This window comes from Taeniopygia guttata, chromosome 2 (genome assembly GCF_048771995.1).
Source record: "Taeniopygia guttata chromosome 2, bTaeGut7.mat, whole genome shotgun sequence".
NCBI lineage: Eukaryota > Metazoa > Chordata > Aves > Passeriformes > Estrildidae > Taeniopygia > Taeniopygia guttata.
In genome coordinates, this window is record NC_133026.1 from 151,443,633 (window position 1) to 151,469,368 (window position 25,736).

The following is a 25,736-nucleotide window of genomic DNA, read 5'->3' on the forward strand; positions in this document are numbered from 1 at the left end:
CCCGAGGTGACACCCCGAAAAGAGGGGACACCCCCAAATCCGGGGAGCCCCCCAGAACACGGGACACCCCCAGAAAGAGGGACACCCCCCGAACCGGGGACATCCCCCGAAGTGACACCCCCAAATCCGGGGACACCCCCCGAAGTGACACCCCCAAAACCGGGGACACCCCCAAAATCGGGGACACCCCCAGAACAGGGGACACCCCCCGAGGTGACACCCCCCAATGGGACACCCCCAAATCCGGGGACACCCCCCGAAGTGACACCCCCCGAGGGGAGCCCCCCAGAAACGGGGACACCCCCAGAAACGGGGACACAACCCGAGGGGACACCCCCAAATCCGGGGACACACCCCGAGGGGACACCCCGAAAAGAGGGGACACCCCCAAAACAGGGGACACCCCCAAATCCGGGGACCCCCCCAGACCAGGGGACCCCCCCCAGGGCTGAGGAGAAGCCCCCGGAACCGGAGCTCCCCAAAAAGAGGAGGAGACCCCCCAGGGATGGACCCCCCCAGGATGAGACCCCCCCTACGAAGAGGAGACACCCCCAATTCTGACACCCCCAAATCTGAGACCCCCCCAAATCTGAGACCCCCCCAAATCTGAGACCCCCCCAAATCTGACACCCCCCAATTCGGAGACCCCCCCAAAATCTGAGACCCCCCCAATAAGAGACCCCCCCCAATTATGAGACCCCTCCCAAATCTAAGACCCCCCCAAGTATTAGACCCCCCAAATCTGAGACCCCCAAATCTGAGACCCCAAAACTGAGACCCCCCCCAAATCTGAGACCCCCCCCAATAAGAGATCCCCCCAATTTTGAGACCCCCCCCAAATCTGAGACCCCCCCCCAATTCTGAGACCCCCCCCAAAAGGGGAGACCCCCCAAATCTAAGACCCCCCCAATTTCGAGACCCCCCCCAATTCTGAGACCCCCCCAAATCTGAGACCCCCCCCAATTATTAGACCCCCCCAAATCTGACACCCCCCCAAATCTGACACCCCCCCCAATTATGAGACCCCCCCAAAGAGGAGACCCCCCCCAATTCCGAGACCCCCCGAAATCGAGGACCTCCCCCCGTCCAAGACCCCCCAAAAAATTGAGCAACCCCCCAGATCCCCTCCCCCACCTCTTTTTTGTAGCGCCCCCCCCCAATTTTTGTACCCCCATTTTTATGGCCCCTCCCCCACTTTTTGTACCCCTCCCCCAATTTTGTACCCAAATTTTGTACCCCCATTTTGTACAAACCCCCCCCCCCCCAATTTTTGGGGGTTCCCCCGAAATAAATTTTGGGTTCCCGAATTTGGGACTTGATGGATGGGGGAGGGGCGGTGGGGGAGGGGCGATGGGGGAGGGGCCACCTGGGCACCCTCAGAGCCACCTGGGCACCCTCAGAGCTCACCTGGGCACCCTCAGACCCACCTCAGCCCCACCTGGGCACCCTCAGAGCCACCTGGGCACCCTCAGAGCCACCTGGGCACCCTCAGACCCACCTGGGCACCCTCAGAGCCACCTGGGCACCCTCAGAGCTCACCTGGGCACCCTCAGAGCCACCTGGGCACCCTCAGACCCACCTCAGACCTCACCTGGGCACCCTCAGAGCCACCTGGGCACCCTCAGAGCCACCTGGGCACCCTCAGACCCACCTCAGACCTCACCTGGGCACCCTCAGAGCCACCTGGGCACCCTCAGAGCCACCTGGGCACCCTCAGAGCTCACCTGGGCACCCTCAGAGCTCACCTGGGCACCCTCAGACCCACCTGGGCACCCTCAGACCCACCTGGGCACCCTCAGAGCCACCTGGGCACCCTCAGAGCCACCTGGGCACCCTCAGAGCCACCTGGGCACCCTCAGAGCTCACCTGGGCACCCTCAGAGCCACCTGGGCACCCTCAGACCCACCTGGGCACCCTCAGACCCACCTGGGCACCCTCAGAGCCACCTGGGCACCCTCAGACCCACCTGGGCACCCTCAGACCCACCTGGGCACCCTCAGAGCCACCTGGGCACCCTCAGACCCACCTGGGCACCCTCAGACACACCTGGGCACCCTCAGACCCACCTGGGCACCCTCAGCCCCACCTGGGCACCCTCAGAGCTCACCTGGGCACCCTCAGAGCCACCTGGGCACCCTCAGACCCACCTGGGCACCCTCAGCCCCACCTGGGCACCCTCAGCCCCACCTGGGCACCCTCAGAGCTCACCTGGGCACCCTCAGACCCACCTGGGCACCCTCAGACCCACCTGGGCACCCTCAGACCCACCTGGGCACCCTCAGCCCCACCTGGGCACCCTCAGAGCCACCTGGGCACCCTCAGAGCCCACCTGGGCACCCTCAGAGCCACCTGGGCACCCTCAGACCCACCTGGGCACCCTCAGACCCACCTGGGCACCCTCAGAGCTCACCTGGGCACCCTCAGACCCACCTGGGCACCCTCAGACCCACCTGGGCACCCTCAGAGCCACCTGGGCACCCTCAGAGCTCACCTGGGCACCCTCAGAGCCACCTGGGCACCCTCAGCCCCACCTGGGCACCCTCAGAGCCACCTGGGCACCCTCAGAGCCACCTGGGCACCCTCAGAGCCACCTGGGCACCCTCAGAGCTCACCTGGGCACCTTCAGACCCACCTGGGCACCCTCAGAGCGCCCCTCCCCCACCGAGAGCTGAATTAAATGCTAATGAGATGCAAACGAGATGTTAATGAGATGCAAATGAGACCCAGTGATTGCCGCAGCCGGGCGGGGTGGGGGAGGGGCGGGGAGCCCATCCAACCCCTCCCCCCCCCCAATTTTTGGGAATTTCATCCCAAAAAACTTGGGATTTTTTGGGGTTTCTGTGCGTCCCAAAATTTGGGGTTTTCCCGGATTTTCTCCCCAAAAATTTGGGGTTTTGTGCGTCCCAAAATTCCGGGATTTTCCCGGATTTTCTCCCCAAAATTTTGGGGTTTTCCCGGATTTTATCCCCAAAAATTTGGGATTTTGTGCGTCCCAAAATTCCGGGATTTCCCCCAGATTTTCTCCCCAAAAATTTGGGATTTTTCGGGGTTTTTGAGCGTCCTAAAATTTTGGGGTTTTCATGGATTTTCCCCCAAAAAATTTCGGGTTTGTTCATCCCAAAATTCTGGGATTTTCCCAGATTTTCTCCCCAAAAATTTGGGTTTTTGTGTGTCCCAAAATTCCGGGATTTCCCCCAGATTTTCTCCCCAAAAATTTGGGATTTTGAGCTTCCCAAAATTCCGGGATTCCCCCGGATCCCGGGCTTCCCAATTCCCCCAACTCCAAATTTTGGGATTCTCCCGGGTCCCGGCGCTCCTCATTCCCATAATTCCAATTTTTCCCATTTTTCCCATTTTTCCCATTCCCATTTTCCCCATTTTCTCATTTCCCCCCTTTTTCCCATTCCCATTCCAATTTATCCCATTTATCCCATTTTTTTCCATTCCCATTATTCCCATTATTCCAATTTTTCCTAATCCCATTATTCCCATTTTTCCATTATTCCCATTATTCCCATTTTCCCATTATTCCCATTTTTTCCAATCCCATTATTCCCATTATTCCCAATCCCATTATTCCCATTATTCCCATTTTTCCATTATTCCCATTTTCCCCAATCCCATTATTCCCATTTTTCCCAATCCCATTATTCCCATTATTCCCATTTTTCCCATTCCCATTATTCCCATTATTCCCATTTTCCTCAATCCCATTCCCATTATTCCCATTTTTTCCATTATTCCCATTTTTCCCAATCCCATTATTCCCATTTTTCCCATTATTCCCATTATTCCCATTATTCTCATTTTCCTCAATCCCATTCCCATTCTCCCATTATTCCCATTTTTCCCATTATTCCCATTTTCCCAATCCCATTATTCCCATTTTTCTCAATCCCATTATTCCCATTATTCCCAATCCCATTATTCCCATTTTTCCATTATTCCCATTTTCCCAATCCCATTATTCCCATTATTCCCATTCCCCTTTCCCCAATCCCATTCCCATTTTTTCCATTATTCCCATTTTCCTCATTCCCAACCCCATTATTCCCATTATTCCCATTATTCCCATTATTCCCATTATTCCCAATCCCATTTTTCCCAATCCCATTTTTCCATTATTCCCATTATTCCCAATCCCATTATTCCCATTATTCCCATTATTCCCATTATTCCCATTATTCCCATTATTCCCATTTTCCCAATCCCATTATTCCCATTTTTCCATTATTCCCATTTTTCCATTATTCCCATTTTTCCATTATTCCCATTATTCCCGTTATTCCCATTCCCCTTTTCCTCAATCCCATTCCCATTTTCCCATTATTCCCATTTTTCCATTATTCCCATTATTCCCAATCCCATTATTCCCATTATTCCCATTTTTCCATTATTCCCATTATTCCCAATCCCATTATTCCCATTTTTCCTAATCCCATTTTTCCATTATTCCCATTTTCCCCAATCCCATTATTCCCATTATTTCCATTATTCCCATTTTTCCCCATCCCATTATTCCCATTTTTCCCATTATTCCCATTTTTCCCAATCCCATTTTTCCATTATTCCCATTATTCCAAATCCAATTATTCCCATTTTTCCATTTCCCCATTTTCCCCAAACCCATTATTCCCAATATTCCCATTTTTCCCAATCCCATTATTCCCATTATTCCCATTTTCCCCATTCCCATTATTCCCATTATTCCCAATCCCATTATTCCCATTTTTTCCATTATTCCCATTTTTTCCATGATTCCCATTATTCCCATTTTCCTCAATCCCATTCCCATTTTCCCATTATTCCCATTATTCCCATTTTTCCCAATCACATTATTCCCATTTTTCCATTATTCCTATTATTCCCATTATTCCCATTATTTCCATTTTTCCCAATCCCATTATTCCCATTATTCTCATTTTCCTCAATCCCATTATTCCCATTATTCCCATTATTCCCATTTTCCCCATTATTCCCATTATTCCCATTTTCCCCATTATTCCCATTATTCCCAATCCCATTATTCCCATTATTCCCATTTTTCCCAATCCCATTATTCCCATTATTCCCATTATTCCCATTATTCCCATTTTCCCCATTCCCATTCCCATATTTCACCCCAAAAAAACAATTCCGGGATTTTCCCGGCTCCAAGAGTTCCCAAATTCCCCAAAAACTCAATTTTAAGATTCTCCCAGGTCCCAGATTTCCCAAATCCCCCAAAATTCACTTTTGGGATTTTCCCGGTTCCCAAAGCTCCCAAATCCCCCAAAATTCCGGGATTTTCCCCAATCCTAAAGCTCCCAAATCCCCCAAAATTCAGTTTTGGGATTTTCCTGGGTCCTAAAGTTCCCAAATCCCCCAAAATTCCGGGATTTCCCCCGGTCCTAAAATTCCCAAATCCCCCAAAATTCCGGGATTTTCCTGGATCCCAAATTCCCCCAAATCCCGGGATTTTCCCCAGTCCCAAATCCCCCAAAATCCCCAAAAATTCCGGGATTGTCCCGGCTGCCAAATCCCCCAAAATACCACAAAATTCCGGGATTTTCCTGGATCCTAAAGGTCCCAAATCCCCCAAAATTCCGGAATTTTCCCGGTCCTAAAGCTCCAAAATCCGCCAAAATTCCGGGATTTTCCTAGATCCTAAAGGTCCCAAATTCTCCAAAATTCCGGGATTTTCCTGGATCCCAAATCCCCCAAAATTCCGGGATTTTCCCCGGTCCTAAAATACCCAAATCCCCCAAAATTCCGGGATTTTCCCCAATCCTAAAGTTCCCAAATCCCCCAAAATTCCGGGATTTTCCCCGGTCCTAAAACACCAAAATTTGTCCCAAAATCCCGGGATTCTCCCGTTCCCATTCCCCAAATCCCGGGATTCTCCCATTCCCAAATCCCGGGATTCTCCCGTTCCCATCCCCCCAAATCCCGGGATTCTCCCGTTCCCATCCCGATCCCAAATCCCGGGATTCTCCCGTTCCAATCCCGGGATTCTCCCGGTTCCCGTCGGTTCCCATCCCCCCAGATCCCGGGATTGTCCCGGTTCCCAAATCCCCCCAAATCCCGGGATTCTCCCGTTCCCAAATCCCGGGATTCTCCCGGTTCCCATCCCCCCAAATCCCGGGATTCTCCCGTTCCATCCCCCCAAATCCCGGGATTCTCCCGTTCCAATCCCCCCCAAATCCCGGGATTCTCCCGTTCCCATCCCCCCCCCCCCAAATCCCGGGATTCTCCCGTTCCCATCCCCCCAAATCCCGGGATTCTCCCGGTTCCCAAATCCCGGGATTCTCCCGTTCCCATCCCCCCCAAATCCCGGGATTCTCCCGGTTCCCGTCGGTTCCCATCCCCCCCAAATCCCGGGATTCTCCCGGTTCCCAAATCCCGGGATTCTCCCGGTTCCCAAATCCCCCCAAATCCCGGGATTCTCCCGGTTCCCAAATCCCGGGATTCTCCCGTTCCCATCCCCCCAAATCCCGGGATTCTCCGTTCCCATCCCCCCAAATCCCGGGATTCTCCCGGTTCCCAAATCCCCAAATCCCGGAATTCTCCCGTTCCAATCCCATCCCCCCAAATCCCGGGATTCTCCCGGTTCCCATCCCCCCAAATCCCGGGATTCTCCGGTTCCCAAATCCCGGGATTCTCCGGTTCCCATCCCCCCCCCCCCAAATCCCGGGATTCTCCCGGTTCCCAAATCCCGGGATTCTCCCGGTTCCCAAATCCCGGGATTCTCCCGGTTCCCGTCGGTTCCCATCCCCCCAAATCCCGGGATTCTCCCGGTTCCTCCCTCCCCCCTCCCCCCGGTGGGCGGGGGTCTCCGGTTCCCCTCCCCCTCCCCGCCCCGGGGGCGTTCCCCTCCCGCCCCTCCCCCCGCCCCCCGCGCCGTTCCCGCGCCCCCCCCGCGCCGTTCCCGTTCCCGTTATAAGCGCGGGGCCGGTACCGATCGCTCACACGCTCCGGGGCCCCGCGCCCGTCCCGCACCCCCGTCCCGCCCCCGGTAACTCCATCCCCCCCCCGCCATCCCCATTCCGCCGCCGCCGCCGCTGTCCGCGGTGCTGACCGGGCGCTGTCCCCGGTCCTGCCCCTCCCGCCGCACCGGGACCCGCACCGGGACCACCGGGACCCCTCCAATCCCCCCCCCGCGCCGGTACCGACCCCGCCGGTCCATGCCCGACCGCGGGGGGGGTCCGGGAGCCGCCGGGCGCGGCCTCACCGACACCGACACGGCGGCGGCGGCGGCGGCGGCGGCTGCGGGCGGCCCCGGCCCGGTGCTGGGCGGCCGCGCCCGCCGCACAAAGCCGTAGCTCCGTTCCGCTCCGCCGGCCCGGGGCGGCCTTTGTGGCGGCGGGACCGGGCCCGGTCCCCGGTGGAACCATGCCCAGGTCGTTCCTGGTGAAGAAGGTGAAACTCGATGATTTCCCCGCCGGTCTCGACGCTCCGTACGGCCGCGCCCGGGCGGATTTCGGTTCCCGGTTGCACGAGAAGGGTAAATACCGAACACCGGGCCCCGCCGGGCCCCGCGGGCCTTCCCGGTACCGGCCGGGAACCGCCGCATTCCGCCGCGCTGCCGCTGCCGGGAGCGGGGAGACAACGGGGAAACCGCGGCGGGACCGGGGCAGAACCGGGCGGGACCGGGGGGGACCGGGACAGAACCGGGAGGGACCGGGGCAGAACCGGAGCGGGACCGGGGCAGAACCGGGAGGGACCGGGGCATAACCGGGCGGGACCGGGGCAGAACCGGGGCAGAACCGGAGGGGACCGGGGCAGAACCGGGAGGGACCGGGACAGAACCGAGCGGGACCGGGACAGAACCGAGCGGGACCAGGGCAGAACCGCGGCAGGACCGGGGCAGAACCGGGCGGGACCGGGGCAGAACCGAGCGGGCCGCCGGTTCCCGGTGCTGCCCTTTGTCTGCGGGAGCCAAGTTCAAGGGCAGCGGCGCCGCCGTTGTCGCCGTTGTCCCCGTTGTCCCCGCGCTTTGTGCGGAGCGCGGCCCCGGTCGGGCCCGGTGCGGCGGCGGCGGCTGCGGCGCGTTGCGTAACCGGGACCGGCGGAACCGCCGCAGCCGCACCGGGCCCGGCCCGGCCCCGCCGTGACCTTGAGCGGCACCGGGGCAGCGGCGGCGGCGGGCGGGGAATGCACCGGGAATGCGGGAACGGCACCGGGAATGCGGGAACGGGGATGGGACCGGCACCGGGAATGCGGGAACGGGACCGGGAATGCGGGAACGGGACCAGCACCGGGAATGCGGGAACGGGGATGGCGGCGGCACCGGGAATGCGGGAACGGGGACAGAGGCGGCACCGGGAATGCGGGAACGGCACCGGGAATGCGGGAACGGGGACGGGACCGGCACCGGGAATGTGGGAACGGGACCGGGAACGGGAGGGACACCGGGACACGGGGACAGAGGGACCGGGAAGGGACAGCGGGACACGGGAGGGACAGAGGGACAGAGGGACAGAGGGACAGAGGGACACGGGAGGGACAGAGGGACAGAGGGACAGAGGGACAGAGGGACAGAGGGACACGGGAGGGACAGAGGGACACGGGAGGGACAGAGGGACAGAGGGACAGAGGGACAGAGGGACACGGGAGGGACAGAGGGACACGGGAGGGACAGAGGGACAGAGGGACAGAGGGACAGAGGGACAGAGGGACACGGGAGGGACAGAGGGACAGAGGGACACGGGAGGGACAGAGGGACACGGGAGGGACAGAGGGACAGAGGGACAGAGGGACACGGGAGGGACAGAGGGACACGGGAGGGACAGAGGGACAGAGGGACAGAGGGACAGAGGGACAGAGGGACACGGGAGGGACAGAGGGACACGGGAGGGACAGAGGGACAGAGGGACAGAGGGACAGAGGGACAGAGGGACACAGGGACAGAGGGGACAGAGAGGGGACAGAGGGACAGAGGGACAGAGGGACAGAGGGACAGAGGGACAGAGGGACAGAGGGACAGAGGGACACGGGAGGGGACAGAGGGACAGAGGGACACGGGAAGGGACAGAGGGACACGGGAGGGACAGCGGGACACGGGAAGGGACAGAGGGACAGACGGACACGGGAGGGACAGAGGGACAGAGGGACAGAGGGACAGACGGACACGGGAGGGACAGAGGGACACGGGAGGGACACGGGAGGGACAGAGGGACACGGGACAGAGGGACAGAGGGACAGAGGGACACCGGAGGGACAGAGGGACACGGGAGGGACAGAGGGACAGAGGGACAGAGGGACAGAGGGACACGGGAGGGGACAGAGGGACACGGGAGGGACAGAGGGACAGAGGGACAGAGGGACAGAGGGACACGGGAGGGGACAGAGGGACACGGGAGGGACAGAGGGACACCGGAGGGACAGAGGGACACCGGAGGGACAGAGGGACACGGGAGGGACAGAGGGACAGAGGGACAGAGGGACAGAGGGACACGGGAGGGACAGAGGGACAGAGGGACAGAGGGACACGGGAGGGGACAGAGGGACACGGGAGGGACACGGGAGGGACAGAGGGACAGAGGGACACGGGACCGGGAAGGGACAGAGGGACACCGGAGGGACAGATGGGGGGACAGAAAAGGGGACAGAAGGGGGACACAGGAGGGACACACAGGGGACAACTGGGGTGACAGAGAAGGGACACACAGGTGACACAGAAAGGGCACACAGGGGACAGCCAGGGTGACACAAAAGAGACACTCAGGGGACACAGGAGGGACACACAGGAGACAGGCAGGTGACACTCAGTGACCCCATCATGTCCCCCCCGCCCTTCAACCAGAACCACCGCGGTGTCCCCAAGTGCCACCAACCCCCCTGACCGCTGTCCCCGCGATGTCCCCAGTGTCACCAACCCCTCTGACCGATGTCCCCAGTGCCACCAACCCCTCTTACACTGTCCCCAGTGCCACCACCCCTCTGACCGCTGTCCCCACACTGTCCCCACACTGTCCCCAGTGCCACCAACCCCCCTGACCGCTGTCCCCAGTGCCACCACCCCTGTGACCGTGTCCCCAGTGCTGTCCCCAATGCCACCACCCCCTCTGTCCACTGTCCCCACGCTGCCCCCAGTGCCACCACCCCCCTGACCACTGTCCCCACACTGTCCCCACGCTGTCCCCAGTGCCACCAGCCCCTCTGGCTGCTGTCCCCAGCACTGTCCCCAGTGCCACCAACCCCCCTGACTGTGTCCCCAATGCCACCAACCCCTCTGACCGCTGTCCCCAGTGCCACCACCCCCCTGACCGCTGTCCCTGCACTGTCCCCACACTGTCCCCAGTGCCACCAACCCCTCTGACCGTGTCCCCAGTGCTGTCCCCAGTGCCACCAGCCCCTCTGAATACTGTCCCCAAGTGCCACCACCCCCCTAACCGCTGTCCCTAGTGCCACCACCCCCCTGATCACTGTCCCCAGTGCTGTCCCCAGTGCCACCACCCCCTCTGACCGCTGTCCCCGCACTGTCCCCAGTGCCACCAGCCCCTCTTACCACTGTCCCTGTGCTGTCCCCAGTGCCACCACCCCCCTGACCGCTGTCCCCAGTGCCACCAACCCCCCTGACCATGTCCCTGCCCTGTCCCCAGTGCCACCAGCCCCTCTGACCTCTGTCCCCAAGTGCCACCAGCCCCTCTGTCCAATGTCCCTACACTGTCCCCAGTGCCACCAGCCCCTCTTACCACTGTCCCCAGTGCCACCACCGTCCTTACCAATGTCCCCACAGTGTCCCCACGCTGTCCCCAGTGCCACCAGCCCCTCTGACTGCTGTCCCCACGCTGTTCCCACGCTGTCCCCGGTGCCACCACCCCCCTGACCATGTCCCCACGCTGTCCCCGCACTGTCCCCAGTGCCACCAACCCCCCATACCGATGTCCCCACACTGTCCCCAGTGCCACCAACCCCCCTGACCGCTGTCCCCAAGTGCCACCAGTGCCCCATACCGATGTCCCCACGCTGTCCCTGGTGCCACCACCCCCTTACCGATGTCCCCACTGTCCCCAGGCTACCTCAGCGACTACATGCCCCCCTCGTCCTTCCCGGGGGACGCCGACGCCGCTCTCAAGGTCCCGTCCCCGGACTCGCTCTACCGCGGCGGCCGCGGCGACTTCGGCACCGGCGACTCGGAGCCGCCGGACAGCCCCGGCTCGGGCATGGCCGGCGGGTACATCAACGGCGACGCCGCCGTCAGCGAAGGCTACGCCGTGGACGCCTTCTTCATCACGGACGGCCGTTCCCGGCGCAAAACCAACACCGGCGGCGCGGCGCGGAACCTTCCCCGGCACACCTGCGGCGAGTGCGGCAAGAGCTACGCCACCTCCTCCAACCTCAGCCGCCACAAGCAGACCCACCGCAGCCTGGACAGCAAGATGGCCAAGAAATGCCCCACCTGCGGCAAGGTGTACGTCTCCATGCCGGCCATGGCCATGCACCTGCTGACCCACGACCTGAAGCACAAGTGTCAGGTGTGCGGCAAAGCCTTCAGCCGGCCCTGGCTGCTGCAGGGCCACATGCGCTCCCACACCGGCGAGAAGCCCTTCGGCTGCGCCCACTGCGGCAAAGCCTTCGCCGACCGCTCCAACCTGCGCGCCCACATGCAGACCCACTCGGCCTTCAAGCACTTCAAGTGCAAGCGCTGCAGCAAAACCTTCGCCCTCAAATCCTATCTCAATAAGCACTACGAGTCCGCCTGCTTCAAGGGGGCGGCGGCGCCCCTCAGCCCTCTGCGCCCCTGAAAGGGTTTGGGGGGTCCCACCCGGCCCCTCGTTCTCCCCACGGCTCCTCCCCACGGAATTGGCAAGTTTGGGATTCCCGGGGGAGTGAGACCCCCTCCTCACATTGAATTTAGTACCTTCGAGTGCGGCCGTCAGGGTTGAGGTGTTGGGATGGATGGATGGACGGATGGAGGGATGGACACATGGATGTTCTTCCGTCGGGATCGGCAGCGCGGATTGTGGCCGGCAGGATTTGCCCTTCTTCAGGATTCGCCCTTCAGGATTCACCTCACCAAATTCACCTTTCTGGATTCGCCCTTCCAACTTCATCCTTCCAATTTCATCCTTCGAATTTCACCATTCAGGATTCACCTGGCAAATTCACCGTTCAGGATTTGCCCTTCAAAATACGCCCTTCAGGATTTGGCCTTGGAATTTCACCGTTCATGATTCACCTCAACAAATTCACCCTTCAGGATTCGCCCTTCGAACTTCATCATTCGAATTTCATCCTTCAGGATTCACCTCGCCAAATTCGGCCTTGGAATTTTGTCCTTCAGGATTCACCTTGTAAATTCACCCTTCAAAGTTCACCCTTCAAAATTTGTCCTTCAAAATTCGCCCGTCAGGATTTGCCCTTCAGGATTTGGCCTTGGAATTTCGTCCTTCGGGATTCACCTCGCCAAATTCACCGTTCAGGATTCGCCCTTCCAACTTCACCCTTTGAATTTCATCCTTGGAAGTTCACCATTCAGGATTCACCTCGCCAAATTCACCCTTCAAAATTCGCCCTTCAAAATTCACCCTCCAGTATTCGGCCTTGGAACTTCATCCTTTGGGATTCACCTCCCAAAATTCACCTTTCAAATTTCACCGTTCAAAATTCATCCTTCAGGATTCGTCCTTCCAACTTTGTCCTTCGGGATTCACCTCCCAAAATTCACCCTTCAAATTCAACCCTTCAGAATTCACCTTTCAAAATTCACCCTTCAGGATTCGGCCTTCCAACTTCGTCCTTCAAATTTCACCATTCAGGATTGACCTCGTCAAATTCGGCCTTGGAATTTCGTCCTTCGGGATTCACCTCGCCAAATTCACCCTTCAAAATTCCCCCTTCAAAATTCCCCCTTCAAAATTCCCCCTTCAAATTTCACCCTTCAGGATTTGGCCTTGGAACTTCGTCCTTCAGGATTCACTTTGCCAAATTCACCCTTCAAAATTCAACCCTTCAAAATTCGTCCTTCAATATTCACCCTTCAAAATTCGCCTTCAGGATTCGCCCTTGGAATTTCATCCTTCGGGATTCACCTCACCAAATTCACCATTCAGGATTTGCCCTTCCAACTTCACCCTTTGAATTTCATCCTTGGAAGTTCACCATTCAGGATTCACCTCGCCAAATTCACCCTTCAAAATTCGTCCTTCAAAATTCACCCTTCAGGATTCGGCCTTGGAACTTCATCCTTCGGGATTCACCTCCCAAAATTCACCATTCAGGATTTGCCCTTCGAACTTCATCGTTCAAATTTCATTCTTCAGGATTCACCTCGTAAATTCACCCTTCAAAATTCGCCCTTCAAAATTCACCCTTCAGGATTCGGCCTTGGAATTTCATCTTTCAGGATTCGCCTCGCCAAATTCACTGTTCAGGATTCACTTCGCCAAATTCACCCTTCAAAATTCACCTTTTGAAATTCGCCCTTCAGGATTCGGCCTTAGAATTTCACCCTTCAGGATTCGGCCTTGGAACTTCGCCCTTCGAATTTCATCGTTCAGGATTCACCTCGCCAAATTCACCCTTGGAATTTCACTGTTCAGGATCCACCTCACCAAATTCGCCCTTCGAAATTTGCCCTTCAGGATTTGCCCTTCCAACTTCATCCTGAGAATTTCATCTTTCAGGATTCACCTCACCAAATTCGCCCTTCAGGATTCACCCTTCAAATTTCACCCTTCAAAATTCGTCCTTCAAAATTCGTCCTTTAGGATTCCCCCTTCAGGATTCACCCTTGGAATTTCATCCTTCAGGATTCACTTCGCCAAATTCACCCTTCAAAATTTGCCCTTCAAAATTCGCCCTTCAGGATTCACCCTTGGAATTTCACCCTTCAGGATTCACCTCACCAAATTCACCCTTCAAAATTTGCCCTTTGAAATTCATCCTTCAGGATTCGCCCTTCCAACTTCACCCTTCAAATTTCATCCTTCCAACTTCGTCCTTCAAATTTCACCATTCAGGATTGACCTCGCCAAATTCACACTTGGAATTTCATCCTTTGGGATTCACTTCGCCAAATTCACCCTTGGAATTCGCCCTTCAGGATTCGGCCTTGGAACTTCGTCCTTCAGGATTCACTTCGCCAAATTCACCTTTCAGTGTTCGCCCTTCCAACTTCATCCTTCGGGATTCACCTCGCCAAATTCGCCCTTGGAATGTCACCCTTTGGGATTCACCTCCCAAAATTCACCCTTCTAAATTCGCCCTTCAAAATTCGCCCTTCGAACTTCATCCTTCAGGATTTGGCCTTGGAATTTTGTCCTTTAGGATTCACCTCCCAAAATTCACCTTTCAAATTTCACCATTCAGGATTCACTTTGCCAAATTCGCCCTTCAAAATTCGCCCTTCAAAATTCGCCCTTCAGGATTCGGCCTTGGAACTTCGTCCTTCAGGATTCACCTCCCAAAATTCGCCCTTGGAATTTCATTCTTCAGGATTCACCTCGCCAAATTCACCCTTCAGGATTTGCCCTTCCAACTTCGTCCTTCAAATTTCACCCTTTGGGATTCACCTCGCCAAATTCACCCTTCAAATTCCACCGCTCAGGATTGACTTCGCCAAATTCACCCTTCGAAATTCGCCCTTAAGGATTCGGCCTTGGAATTTCATCCTTCGGGATTCACCTCGTAAATTCACCCTTAAAAATTCACCGTTCAGGATTCGCATTGCCAAATTCGCCCTTGGAATTTCACCGTTCAGGATTCGCCTCCCAAAATTCACCTTTGGAATTTCACCCTTCAGGATTCGCCCTTCAGATTTAACCCTTCAGGAATAACCTCTCAAAATTCGCCCTTTAGGATTCGCCCTTCGAATCTCATCCTTCGAATTTCACCGTTCAGGATTCACTTTGCCAAATTCACCTTTCAAATTTCACCCTTCGAAATTCTCCCTTCAGGATTCGGCCTTGGAACTTCGTCCTTCGGGATTCACTTCGCCAAATTCACCCTTCAAAATTCAACCCTTCAAAATTCGTCCTTCAAATTTCACCATTCAGGATTGACCTCGTCAAATTCGTCCTTGGAATTTCACCCTTCAGGATTCACTTCGCCAAATTCGCCCTTCAAAATTCGTCCTTCAAAATTCACCTTTAAAAATTCACCCTTCAGGATTCGGCCTTGGAACTTCGTCCTTCAGGATCCACCTCACCAAATTCACCCTTGGAATTTCACCGTTCAGGATTCACCTCCCAAAATTCACCCTTCAAAATTTGCCCTTCGAAATTCACCGTTCAGGATTTGCCCTTCAGATTTAAACCTTCAAATTTCACTCTTCAGGATTCACCTGCAAAATTCGCCTTTCAAATTTCACCTTTTCAAATTTGACTCGTCAGGATTCACCTTTCGAAATTCACTTTTCGAAATTCACCTTTCGAAATTCACCCCAAAAATTCCAGCCATGAGATTCACCCCAAAAAAATTCACCTTTCAAAATTCAGCCCAAGGAATTGCACCCCAAAAATTCCGGCCCCAAAATTCACCTTTCAAAGTTCAGCCCAAGGAATTGCACCCCAAAAATTCCGGCCACAAAATTCACCCCAAAAATTTCAGCCACAAAATTCACCCCTAAAAATTCATCATTCAAAGTTCAGCCCAAGGAATTGCACCCCAAAAAAATTCGGTCACGAGATTCACCCCAAAAACTTCAGCCCCAAAATTCATCATTCAAAATTCATCCCCTCAAATTTCACCCCAAAATCTGACCCCTCAAAATTCATCCCCCAAATTCATCCTCCCAAAATTCATCCCCTCAAAATTCATCCCCCAAAATTAATCCCCCCAAATTTCACCCCAAATTTCACCCCCCCAAAATTCATCCCCCCAAATTCATCCCCCAAAATCAGACCCCCCAAAATTCACCCCAAAATTCGACCCCCCAAAATTCATCGCCCAAAATTCATCCCCCCAAAATTCATCGCCCAAAATTCATCCCCCCAAAATTCATCCCCCCAAAATTCATCCCCCCAAAATTCATCCCCCCAAAATTCATCCCAAAATTCATCCCCCCAAAATTCTTCCCCCCAAATCATCCCCCCAAAATTCATCTCCTCAAAATCCATCCCCCAAAATTCACCCCAAAATTCATCCCCCCAAAATACGAACCCCCAAAATTCATCCCCCCAAAATTCATCCCAAAATTCATCCCCCCAAATTTCACCCTAAAATCCATCCCCCCAAAATCCGACCCCCCAAAATCCCCTCTGGGATCCCCCAAATTCACTGCATGACCCCTCCCCCCGCCCCTCCCCCACCTCGCGCCCCCCCCGCTGCCTTCAAGGGGGGTCCTGAGCACCCCAAAATTGGGGGGACCCCCCCAATTCCTGCAGGGACGTGCCCCCCCCCAAAATCGGGGTCACCCTCGCTCTTCCATGGGCTGTGCGCCCCCAAACCGGGGCGCACCCCAAAATTGGGGTGACCCCCCCTGACCCCCACCCTGACCCCCCAAAATCGGGGTGCCCCCCCCCCCCGCCCCCCCTTTTTGCATGGGTGCCTCAGCCTTGTGCCATAGCCCCGCCCTGGGGGCACCCCAAAATCGGGGTGACCCCCCAAATTCTGCATGGACCCCCCGGTCCTGCTGGGGGAGCACCCCCAAAATTCGGGGGGACCCCCCCCTCCCCCACCCACCCCCCCTTTTGCATGGGCGTCCCCCCCCGTGCCATAACCCCCCCCCCGTTCTGCGCACCCCAAAATTTGGGGGTCACCCCCCCCCCAACCCCCCCTCCCGCCTTGCGAGGGGCGCCCCGAACTCGGGGAGCCCCCCAAAAAAATGGGGTGCGCCCCCCCCACCCCCCCCCATTCAGGGGTGCCCCACCCCCCCCGCCCCCCAAAATCGGGGTGCCCCCCCCTCCCCCCCCCTTGCATGGCCTCGCGCCGCGCCCCAAATCAGGTGAGACCCCCCCCGCACCCCCAAATTTGGGGTCCCCCCTCCCCCCACGCTGCATGGGTGCCCCTCCCCACCCCCCGTGCACCCCAAAACCGGGGTGCCCCTCCCCCCCCCCCCGCATGGGTGCCCCCACTGTGCCGTACCCCAAAACGGGGCGCCCCCCCCCAATTTGGGGGTGCCCCTCCCCCCGCAATAAGCCCCTCCCCCCCCGCACGGCACAGCGATCCCCTGGGGGGACCCCAAAACTTCCCCTCCCCCCCCCGGGGACCCCCCAATTTGGGGAGGGGTCCCCCCCCCCATCCGTGCATGGCCCCGCCCCTCCCCCCCCCCCGGGTACCCCTCCCCCACTTTGGGTACCCCAATAATTTCAGGGTGCCCCTCCCCCACCCCCACCCGTTTAGGGACCCCCCCAAAATCCCGGGGGGGGTTTTTTTGGGGGGTGGGGGGACCCCCAAATCCCCTCCCCCACCCCCACCCCTTTAGGGACCCCCCCCAAAATCCCGGGGGGGGTTTTTTTGGGGGGGTGGGGGGACCCCCAAATCCCCTCCCCCTCCCCCCACGAGGGGCCGCCCCCCCTCCCCCCATTTTGGGGGCGCCCCTTGCCGAGAGCACAAACCCCTCCCCCACCCAAAATTAACCCCTCCCCCCCCCAAATTAACCCCTCCCCCACCCCCACCCCTCCCCCCACCCCCCCCCGGGATTTCGCGCCCCTCCCCCCCCCGCGATGCCAAAGCCTGAAGGGAGGGGGGGGGGGAGGGGGGGGTGGGGGAGGGGCGGTGGGGGAGGGGTCTCTGCATGCCGGCCCCGCCCCCCGCCCCTCCCCCACCCGCTCTCCATCTATGCCAATTTTGATGCTTTTTTTGGGGTTATTTTGGAGGATTTTTGTTTTTCCTTTTTTTTGGGTTATTTTCGGGGTTTTTTGGGTTAATTTTTTGCGTTGCCAAACTGTAGAAACGCGGGCGGCCCCGCCCGCTCTAGAGCAATAATTACCGACCGTTAATTACCGATTAATTAGCGACCGCATGGGCTCGAGCAATCAGGGACCCCCCCGAGCCACCCCCCCCCCCTTAGAGCGACCGAAATCAGGGATGACGTCAGAGTAGCGATAGAAGCCCCGCCCACACCCCACGGACACGCCCACGGGGCCGGGACACGCCCAGGCCACGCCCACGGCCACGCCCAGGTCACCTGGACACGCCCACGGGGCCGGGACACGCCCAGGACACGCCCACGGCCACGCCCAGGTCACCTGGACACGCCCAGGACACGCACCTGGACACGCCCACGGCACCTGGACACGCCCAGGCCACGCCCAAGGGGCCGGGACACGCCCACGGCCACGCCCAGGTCACCTGGACACGCATCTGGACACGCCCACGGACACCTGGACACGCCCAGGACACGCCCAGGACACGCCCACGGCACCTGGACACGCATCTGGACACGCCCACGGACACCTGGACACGCCCACGGTACCTGGACACGCCCAGGACACGCCCACGGGACCGGGACACGCCCAGGACACGCCCACGGGACCTGGACACGCCCACGGCCACGCCCACGGGACCGGGACACGCCCAGGATATGCCCACAACACCTGGACACGCACCTGGACACACCCACGGGACTGGGACACGCACCTGGATACGCCCAGGACACGCCCACGGCCACGCCCAGGACACCTGGACACACCCAGGACACGCCCAGGACACCTGGACACGCCCAGGACACGCCCACGGCACCTGGACACGCACCTGGACACGCCCAGGCCACGCCCACGGGACTGGGACATGCACCTGGACATGCACCTGGACACGCCCAGGTCACCTGGACACGCCCAGGACACTCACCTGGACACGCCCACAGGACCTGGAAACGCCCACGGCACCTGGACACGCCCAGGACACGCCCAGGACACCTGGACACGCACCTGGACACGCCCACGGGGCCGGGACACGCCCGGGACACGCCCAGGATACCTGGACACGCCCACGGCACCTGGACACGCACCTGGACACGCCCACGGGACCGGGACACGCACCTGGACACGTTCAGGCCACGCCCACGGCACCTGGACACGCCCAGGACACGCGGGGTGGGCGTGGGTGGGGGGGGGAGTGTGAGCACCTGTGCACACCTGTGAGCACCTGTGCACAACTGTACACACATGTACACACCTGGACACACACCTGTGCACACCTGCACGCACCTGTGAGCACCTGGACACATCTATACACAAACCTGTGCACACCTGCGCACACACCTGTAGACACACCTGTGCTCACTTGTATTCACCTGCACACACACCTGCACACACACCTGTGCACACCTGTGAGCACCTGTGCACACCTGCACACACACCTATACACACACCTGTACACACATCTGCACGCACCTGTGAGCACCTGGACACATCTATACACACACCTGTGTACACCTGTGCACACTTGTGAGCATCTCTGCAGACCTGGACACAACTGCACACACGCTTTTACACACCTGTGCACACCTGTGAGCACTGGTGCACACACCTGAACACCCACCTGTACACACACCTGTACACACACCTATGCTCACCTGTACACACACCTGTGAGCACCTGTGCACACACCTGTACACACGAGTACACACACTTGGACACACACCTGTGCACACACCTGTACACACGATTACACTACACCTGCGCACACCTGCACACAGGTGCAGACAGGTAAACACAGGTACACACAGGTGCACAGCTGCACAAACATTTACACACCTGCACACACCTGCACACACCTGCACACGCGTGTTCTCGCTGCACACACCTGCACACACCTGCACATAACGCGTACTGTAACTCAGCCAAACTGCACACACCTGCACACACCTGTGCACACATGTGCACCTGTGCAACTGTGCACACCTGTGCATTGACACGCATGGTACCTGTACTGCACACCTGTGCTTTGCACACCTGTACACCTGTGCAGTGCACACCTGGGCACACCTGGGCATTGACACGCATGGTACCGGTGCAGTGCACACCTGTAAACACCTGTGCTTTGCACACCTATGCTTTGCACACCTGCACGCACCTGCACACACCTGTGCTTTGCACACCTTTGCACCTGTGCTTTGCACAGCTGTGCATTGACACGCATGATACCTGTGCTGCACACCTGCACACCTCTGCAGCACACACCTGTACACACCTGTGCACACCTGCACATACCTGCACACACCTGTACACCTGTGCAGTGCACACCTGTGCACACCTGTACACACCCACACACACCTGTACACACACCTGTGCACACACCTGTAACACACCTGTACACGCCTGCATCCACCTGTACACACCTGTACACACGTGCACACACCTGCACACACCTGTACATACCTGCACACACCTGACACACCCACCCAGGTGCATCCTCGCAGGTGCCCCAGGTACCACAGCTGCTGCCCCCCCCACCCCCTCCTGCACCCCCAGGTGTGTCCAGGTGTGCCCAGGTGTGCCCAGGTGTGCCAAGGTGCCCCCCAGGAAACCCCAGATGCCCCCAGGTGTGCCCAGGTATCCTCCAGATGTGCCCAGGTGTTCCCCAGGTGTGCCCCAGGTATGCCCAGGTGTGTGCCAGGTATGACCAGGTGTGCCCAGGTGTGCCCAGGTACCCCCAGGTGCCACACAGGTGTGCCAAGGTTTGCCCACAGGTGTGCCCAGGTGTGCCCAGGTGTGCCCAGGTGTGCACCAGGTGCCCACCAGGTACCCCCAGGTGTGCCCAGGTGTGCCCAGGTGCCTCCCAGGTGTGCCCAGGTACCCCCAGGTGTGCCCCAGGTATGCCCAGGTGCCCCCCAGGTACCCCCAGGTGTGCCCCAGGTGTGCCCAGGTGCGCCCAGGTGTGCTCAGGTGTCCCCCAGGTGTGCACAGGTACCCCCCCAGGTGTACCCAGCTGTGCCCAGGTGTGCCCAGGTACCCCCAGGTGTGCCCAGGTGTGTCCCCCCTCACCTGGGCTGGGCGGGGCCCCCCAAATTCAGGTACTGCAGGTCCGGGAGCTCCGCCCCCTTCTGGCCCCGCCCCCTGGGGACACACCTGGATTAGGCCCCGCCCATTGGGCACACCTGGATTAGACCACGCCCCCTGGGGACACACCCAGGCCTGGCCACGCCCCCCGGGGACACACCTGGATCAGGCCACGCCCCCTGGGCACACCTGGGCATGGCCACGCCCCCTGGGGACACACCTGGGCCTGGCCACGCCCCCTGGGGGACACACCTGGATTAGGCCACGCCCCCTGGGCACACCTGGGCATGGCCACGCCCCCTGGGGGACACACCTGGATCAGGCCCCGCCCCCCGGGACACACCTGGATTAGGCCACGCCCCCCGGGGCACACCTGAGCATGGCCACGCCCCCTGGGGAACACACCTGGGCATGGCCACGCCCCCTGGGGACACACCTGGGCATGGCCACGCCCCCTGGGGACACACCCAAGCCTGGCCACGCCCCCTGGGGACACACCTGACATGGCCACGCCCCCTGGGGACACACCTGGGCCTGGCCACGCCCCCTGGGGACACACCTGGGCCTGGCCACGCCCCCTGGGGACACACCCATGCCCGGCCACGCCCCCTGGGGACACACCTGACATGGCCACGCCCCCTGGGGACACACCCGGGCATGGCCACGCCCCCTGGGGGACACACCTGGGCCTGGCCACGCCCCCCGGGACACGCCCGGGCCCGGCCCCGCCCCCCGGGGGTTTTGGGGCCAATCCGAGGGGTTTCAGGACAAGCACAAACGGCCCCCGCGGCCCCGCGGCCAATAAAGGGACGAACCCGCACCGGCTCCGCCTCCTGAGAACACCGGGACCACCGGGAAACACCGGGAAACACCGGGAAACACCGGGAAACACCGGGAAACACCGGGACCCCCCCGGGAACCACCGGGAATCATCCGGACCCCCCCCCGGGATCACTGGGACCCCCACGGAAAAAACCGGGACCCCCCCGGGACCCCCCCGGCATCAGCGGGACCCCCTTGGCACCCCCCCGGGAAACACCGGGACCCCCCCGGGATCATCGGGATCTGCCCCGGCATCATCGGGACCTCGCCCGGGACCCCCCCCGGGACCACCGGGATCAGCCCCGGGATCCCCCCGGGACATCGGGACCATCGGGACCCCACCCGGGAAACACCAGAACCCCCACCGGGATCAGCGGGACCCCCCCCCGGGACCCCCCCGGGACCCCCCCGGGATCACCGGAAACACCGGGACGCCACCGGGATCACCCCGGGACCCCCACGGGAAACACCGGAAACACCGGGACCCCCCTGGGATCACCCCGGGACCCCCCCGGGAATCACCGGGACCCCCCACGGGAAACGCCGGGACCCCACCGGGATCATCGGGATCCCCCGGGACCCCCCCGGGTCCCCCCACGGGAAACACCGGGATCAGCCCCGGGGTCATCGGGACCCCCCGGGACCCCCACCGGGACCCCCACGGGAAACACCGGGACCCCCCCCGGGACATCGGGACCCCCCCGGGACCCCCACGGGAAATACCGGGAATCATCGGGACGCCACCGGGACCCCCCTCGGGAAACACCGGGATCAGCCCCGGGATCCCCCCCGGGACCATCGGGACCCCCCGGACTCCCCGGGATCAGCGGGACCCCCACCGGGATCAGCGGGACCCCCACGGGACCCCGCCGGGACCACCCCCGGGATCCCCCCGGGACCCCCACGCGAAACACCGGGACAGCCCCCGGGACCCCACCCGGAATCCCCCTCGGGAAACACCGGGACCCCACCGGGATCAACGGGACCCCCACGGGACCCCGCCCGGCACCCCTCCGGGACCCCATCGGGACCCCGTCCGCGACCACTGGGACCCCACCGGGATCACCCCGGGATCATCGGGACCACCCCCGGGAACCCCCCCAGACTACCGGGACCACCGGGACCCCACCCGGGACACTCCCCGGGACCCTCACGGTGATCACCGGGACCCACCGGAAGCCCCACCGTGACCACCGGGATCAGCCCCGGGATCACCGGGACACCCCTGGGAAACACCGGGACAACCGGGATCAGCCCCGGGACCCCTCGGGATCACCGGGACCCCCTCCCGGGACCCCCCCAGGATCACCGGGACGCCCCCCGGGACCCTCGGACCACCGAGACCCCCGGGACCACCGGGAGCTCCCCCGAGCCCTCCCCAGACCCTCACCCAGGATCACCGGGACCACCCCGGGAACCACCGGGACCCCCGGGACACCCCCGAGACCCCCCCCGGGAACCACCGGGAACCACCGGGACCCCCAAGCCTTGGGACCCCCCCCGGATATCCCCGGGATCACCGGGACCACCCCGAGACCACCGGGACCCCTCCCGGGATCGCCCTCCGGGATTACTGGGACCCCCGGTACCCCGAACCGCGGAATCCCCGGTCCCGGGACTCCCGGGACCACCGGGACCACCGGGACCCCCGGGATCCCCCCGCTCCCAGCCGTCCCCCGTTCCACGGAGCTCCCCCCGCCCACCCCCGTGTCCCCCCTCGGTGTCCTCCCGGTGTCCGTTGTCCCCCCCCGGTGTCCCTCCCGGTGTCCCCCCCGGTGTCCGTTATCCCCTCCCGGTGTCCCCCCCGGTGTCCCCCCTCCCCCGTGTCCCCTCCCGGTGTCTCCCCACTCTCCCCCCGGTGTCTCCCCGGTGTCCCCGCCGTGTCCCCCGTGTCCCCCCCGGTGTCCCCCCCATTTTCCCCCCGGTTTTTCCCCTCCCCCGGTGTTCGGTGTGCCCCCAATGTCTCCCCGCTGTCCCCGCCGTGTCCCCCCCGGTTTTTCTCCGTTCCCGGTGTCCGGTGTCCCCTCCCGGTGTCCCCCGTCCCCCGTGTCCCCCCCGGTGTCCCCCCCCGGTGCCCCCCCAGTTTCCCCTCCGGTGTTCCCTCCGGTGTCCGTTGTCCCCTCCCGGTGTCCCTCCCGGTGTCCCCCCTCTTCCGGTGTCCCCCCCCGGTGCCCCCCCAGTTTCCCCTCCGGTGTTCCCTCCGGTGTCCGTTGTCCCCTCCCGGTGTCCCTCCCGGTGTCCCCCCTCTTCCGGTGTCCTCCCCGGTGTCCCCCCAGTTTCCCCTCCGGTTTTTCCCCCTCCCCCGGTGTCCCCCCCGGTGTCCGGTGTCCCCCCAATGTCTCCCGGCTGTCCCCCGGTGTCCCCCCCGGTTTTTCTCCGTCCCCGGTGTCCCCTCCCCATCCCGTTCCCCCCGTGTCCCCCCGGTGTCCCCCCGCTCCTCCCCCAATGTCCCCCCGCTGTCCCCGCCGTGTCACCCCCGGTTTTTCTCCGTCCCCGGTGTCCGTTGTCCCCTCCCGGTGTCCCCCCCGTGTCCCCCCCGTGTCCCCCCGGTGTCCCCCCGGTGTCCCCCCCACCCCGGTTTTCCCCCTCTCCCCGTGTCCTCCCGGTGTCCGGTGTCCCCCCAATGTCTCCCCACTGTCCCACCCGGTGTCCCCCCCGGTTTTTCTCCGTCCCCGGTGTCCGGTGCCCCTCCCGGTGTCCCCCCTCTCTCGGTGTCCCCTCCCGGTGTCCCCCCCGTGTCCCCCCCGTGTCCCCCCAGTTTCTCCTCCGGTTTTTCCCCCTCCCCCGGTGTTCGGTGTCCTCCCAATGTCTCCCCGGTGTCCCCCCGGTGTCCGTTGTCCCCCCCCGGTGTCCCCCCGGTGTCCCCCCCAGTTTCCCCTCCGGTTTTCCCCCTCCCCCGGTGTCCCCCCCGGTGTTCGGTGTCCCCCCAATGTCTCCCCGCTGTCCCCCCGGTGCCCCCCCGGTTTTTCTCCGTCCCCGGTGTCCGGTGCCCCTCCCGGTGTCCCCTCCCGGTGTCCCCTCCCGGTGTCCCTCCCGGTGTCCCCCCCAATTTCCCCTCCGGTTTTCCCCCTCCCCGGTGTTCGGTGTCCTCCCAATGTCTTCCCGGTGTCCCCCCGGTGTCCGTTGTCCCCTCCCGGTGTCCCCCCCCGGTGTCCCCCCGGTGTCCCCCCCAGTTTCCCCCCCGGTTTTTCCCCCTCCCCCGGTGTCCCCTCCCCCCTCCCGGTGTCCCTCCCGGTGTCCGGTGCCCCCCGCCCCCGTTTTCCCCCTCCCCCGGTGTCCCCCCGTGTCCCCCCCGGTGTCCGGTGTCCCCCCGGTGTCTCCCCCAGTTTCCCCTCCGGTTTTTACCCCTCCCCGGTGTCCCCTCCCCCCTCCCGGTGTCCCCCCGGTTTTTCTCCGCCCCCGGTGTCCCCTCCCCCCCCCCCGGTGTCCCCTCCCGGTCCCCCCCGGTGTCCCCCTCCCCCCCGGTCCCTGACCCGCTGCCCCCTCCGGTTATTTTTGGCTGCGGCGGCAGCGCCGGGGGGGGGGGAGGGGAGAGACCCCAAAACCGGGGGGGGGGACCCCAAAACCGGGACAGAGACCCCAAAACTACCCCAAAACCGGGGGGACACCCCAAAACCGGGGGGGGGGGCCCAAAACCGGGGGGAGAGACCCCAAAACCGGGACAGAGACCCCAAAACCGGGGGGGGGGCCCAAAACCGGGGGGAGAGACCCCAAAACCGGGACAGAGACCCCAAAACCGCCCCACACCGACCCCAAAACCGGGGGGAGACCCCAAAACCGGGGGGAGACCCCCAAACCGGGGGGAGACCCCAAAACCGGGGGGAGACCCCAAAACCGGGACAGAGACCCCAAAACCGGGGGGAGACCCCAAAACCGGAGGAGGGACCCCAAAACCGGGGGAGGGACCCCAAAACCGGGGGGGAGACCCCAAAACTGCCCCACACCGACCCCCAAACCGGGGAGAGACCCCAAAACCGGGGGGAGAGAGACCCCAAAACCGGGGGGAGACCCCAAAAACGGGGGGGGACCTCAAAACTGCCCCAC

General features: G+C 61.2%; 1 protein-coding gene across 1 annotated transcript; it reads left to right on the forward strand.

The window, feature by feature from the left end:
• Positions 1-7,005: 7,005 nt before the first annotated feature.
• Positions 7,006-15,179, forward strand: SCRT1 (scratch family transcriptional repressor 1). The gene is made up of 2 exons (XM_072925115.1): positions 7,006-7,483; positions 10,999-15,179. Exons 1-2 carry the CDS (start codon positions 7,372-7,374, stop codon positions 11,727-11,729), a joined length of 843 nt encoding a protein of 280 aa, XP_072781216.1. The 5' UTR covers positions 7,006-7,371; the 3' UTR covers positions 11,730-15,179.
• Positions 15,180-25,736: the final 10,557 nt, after the last annotated feature.

Excerpts from the sequence above, each read along its gene's own strand:
- SCRT1 (XM_072925115.1), top strand. The coding sequence starts at position 7,372 with ATGCCCAGGTCGTTCCTGGTGAAGAAGGTGAAACTCGATGATTTCCCC. Across the intron at positions 7,484-10,998 it reads TTCCCGGTTGCACGAGAAGG|GCTACCTCAGCGACTACATG; the intron begins GTAAATACCGAA and ends CACTGTCCCCAG.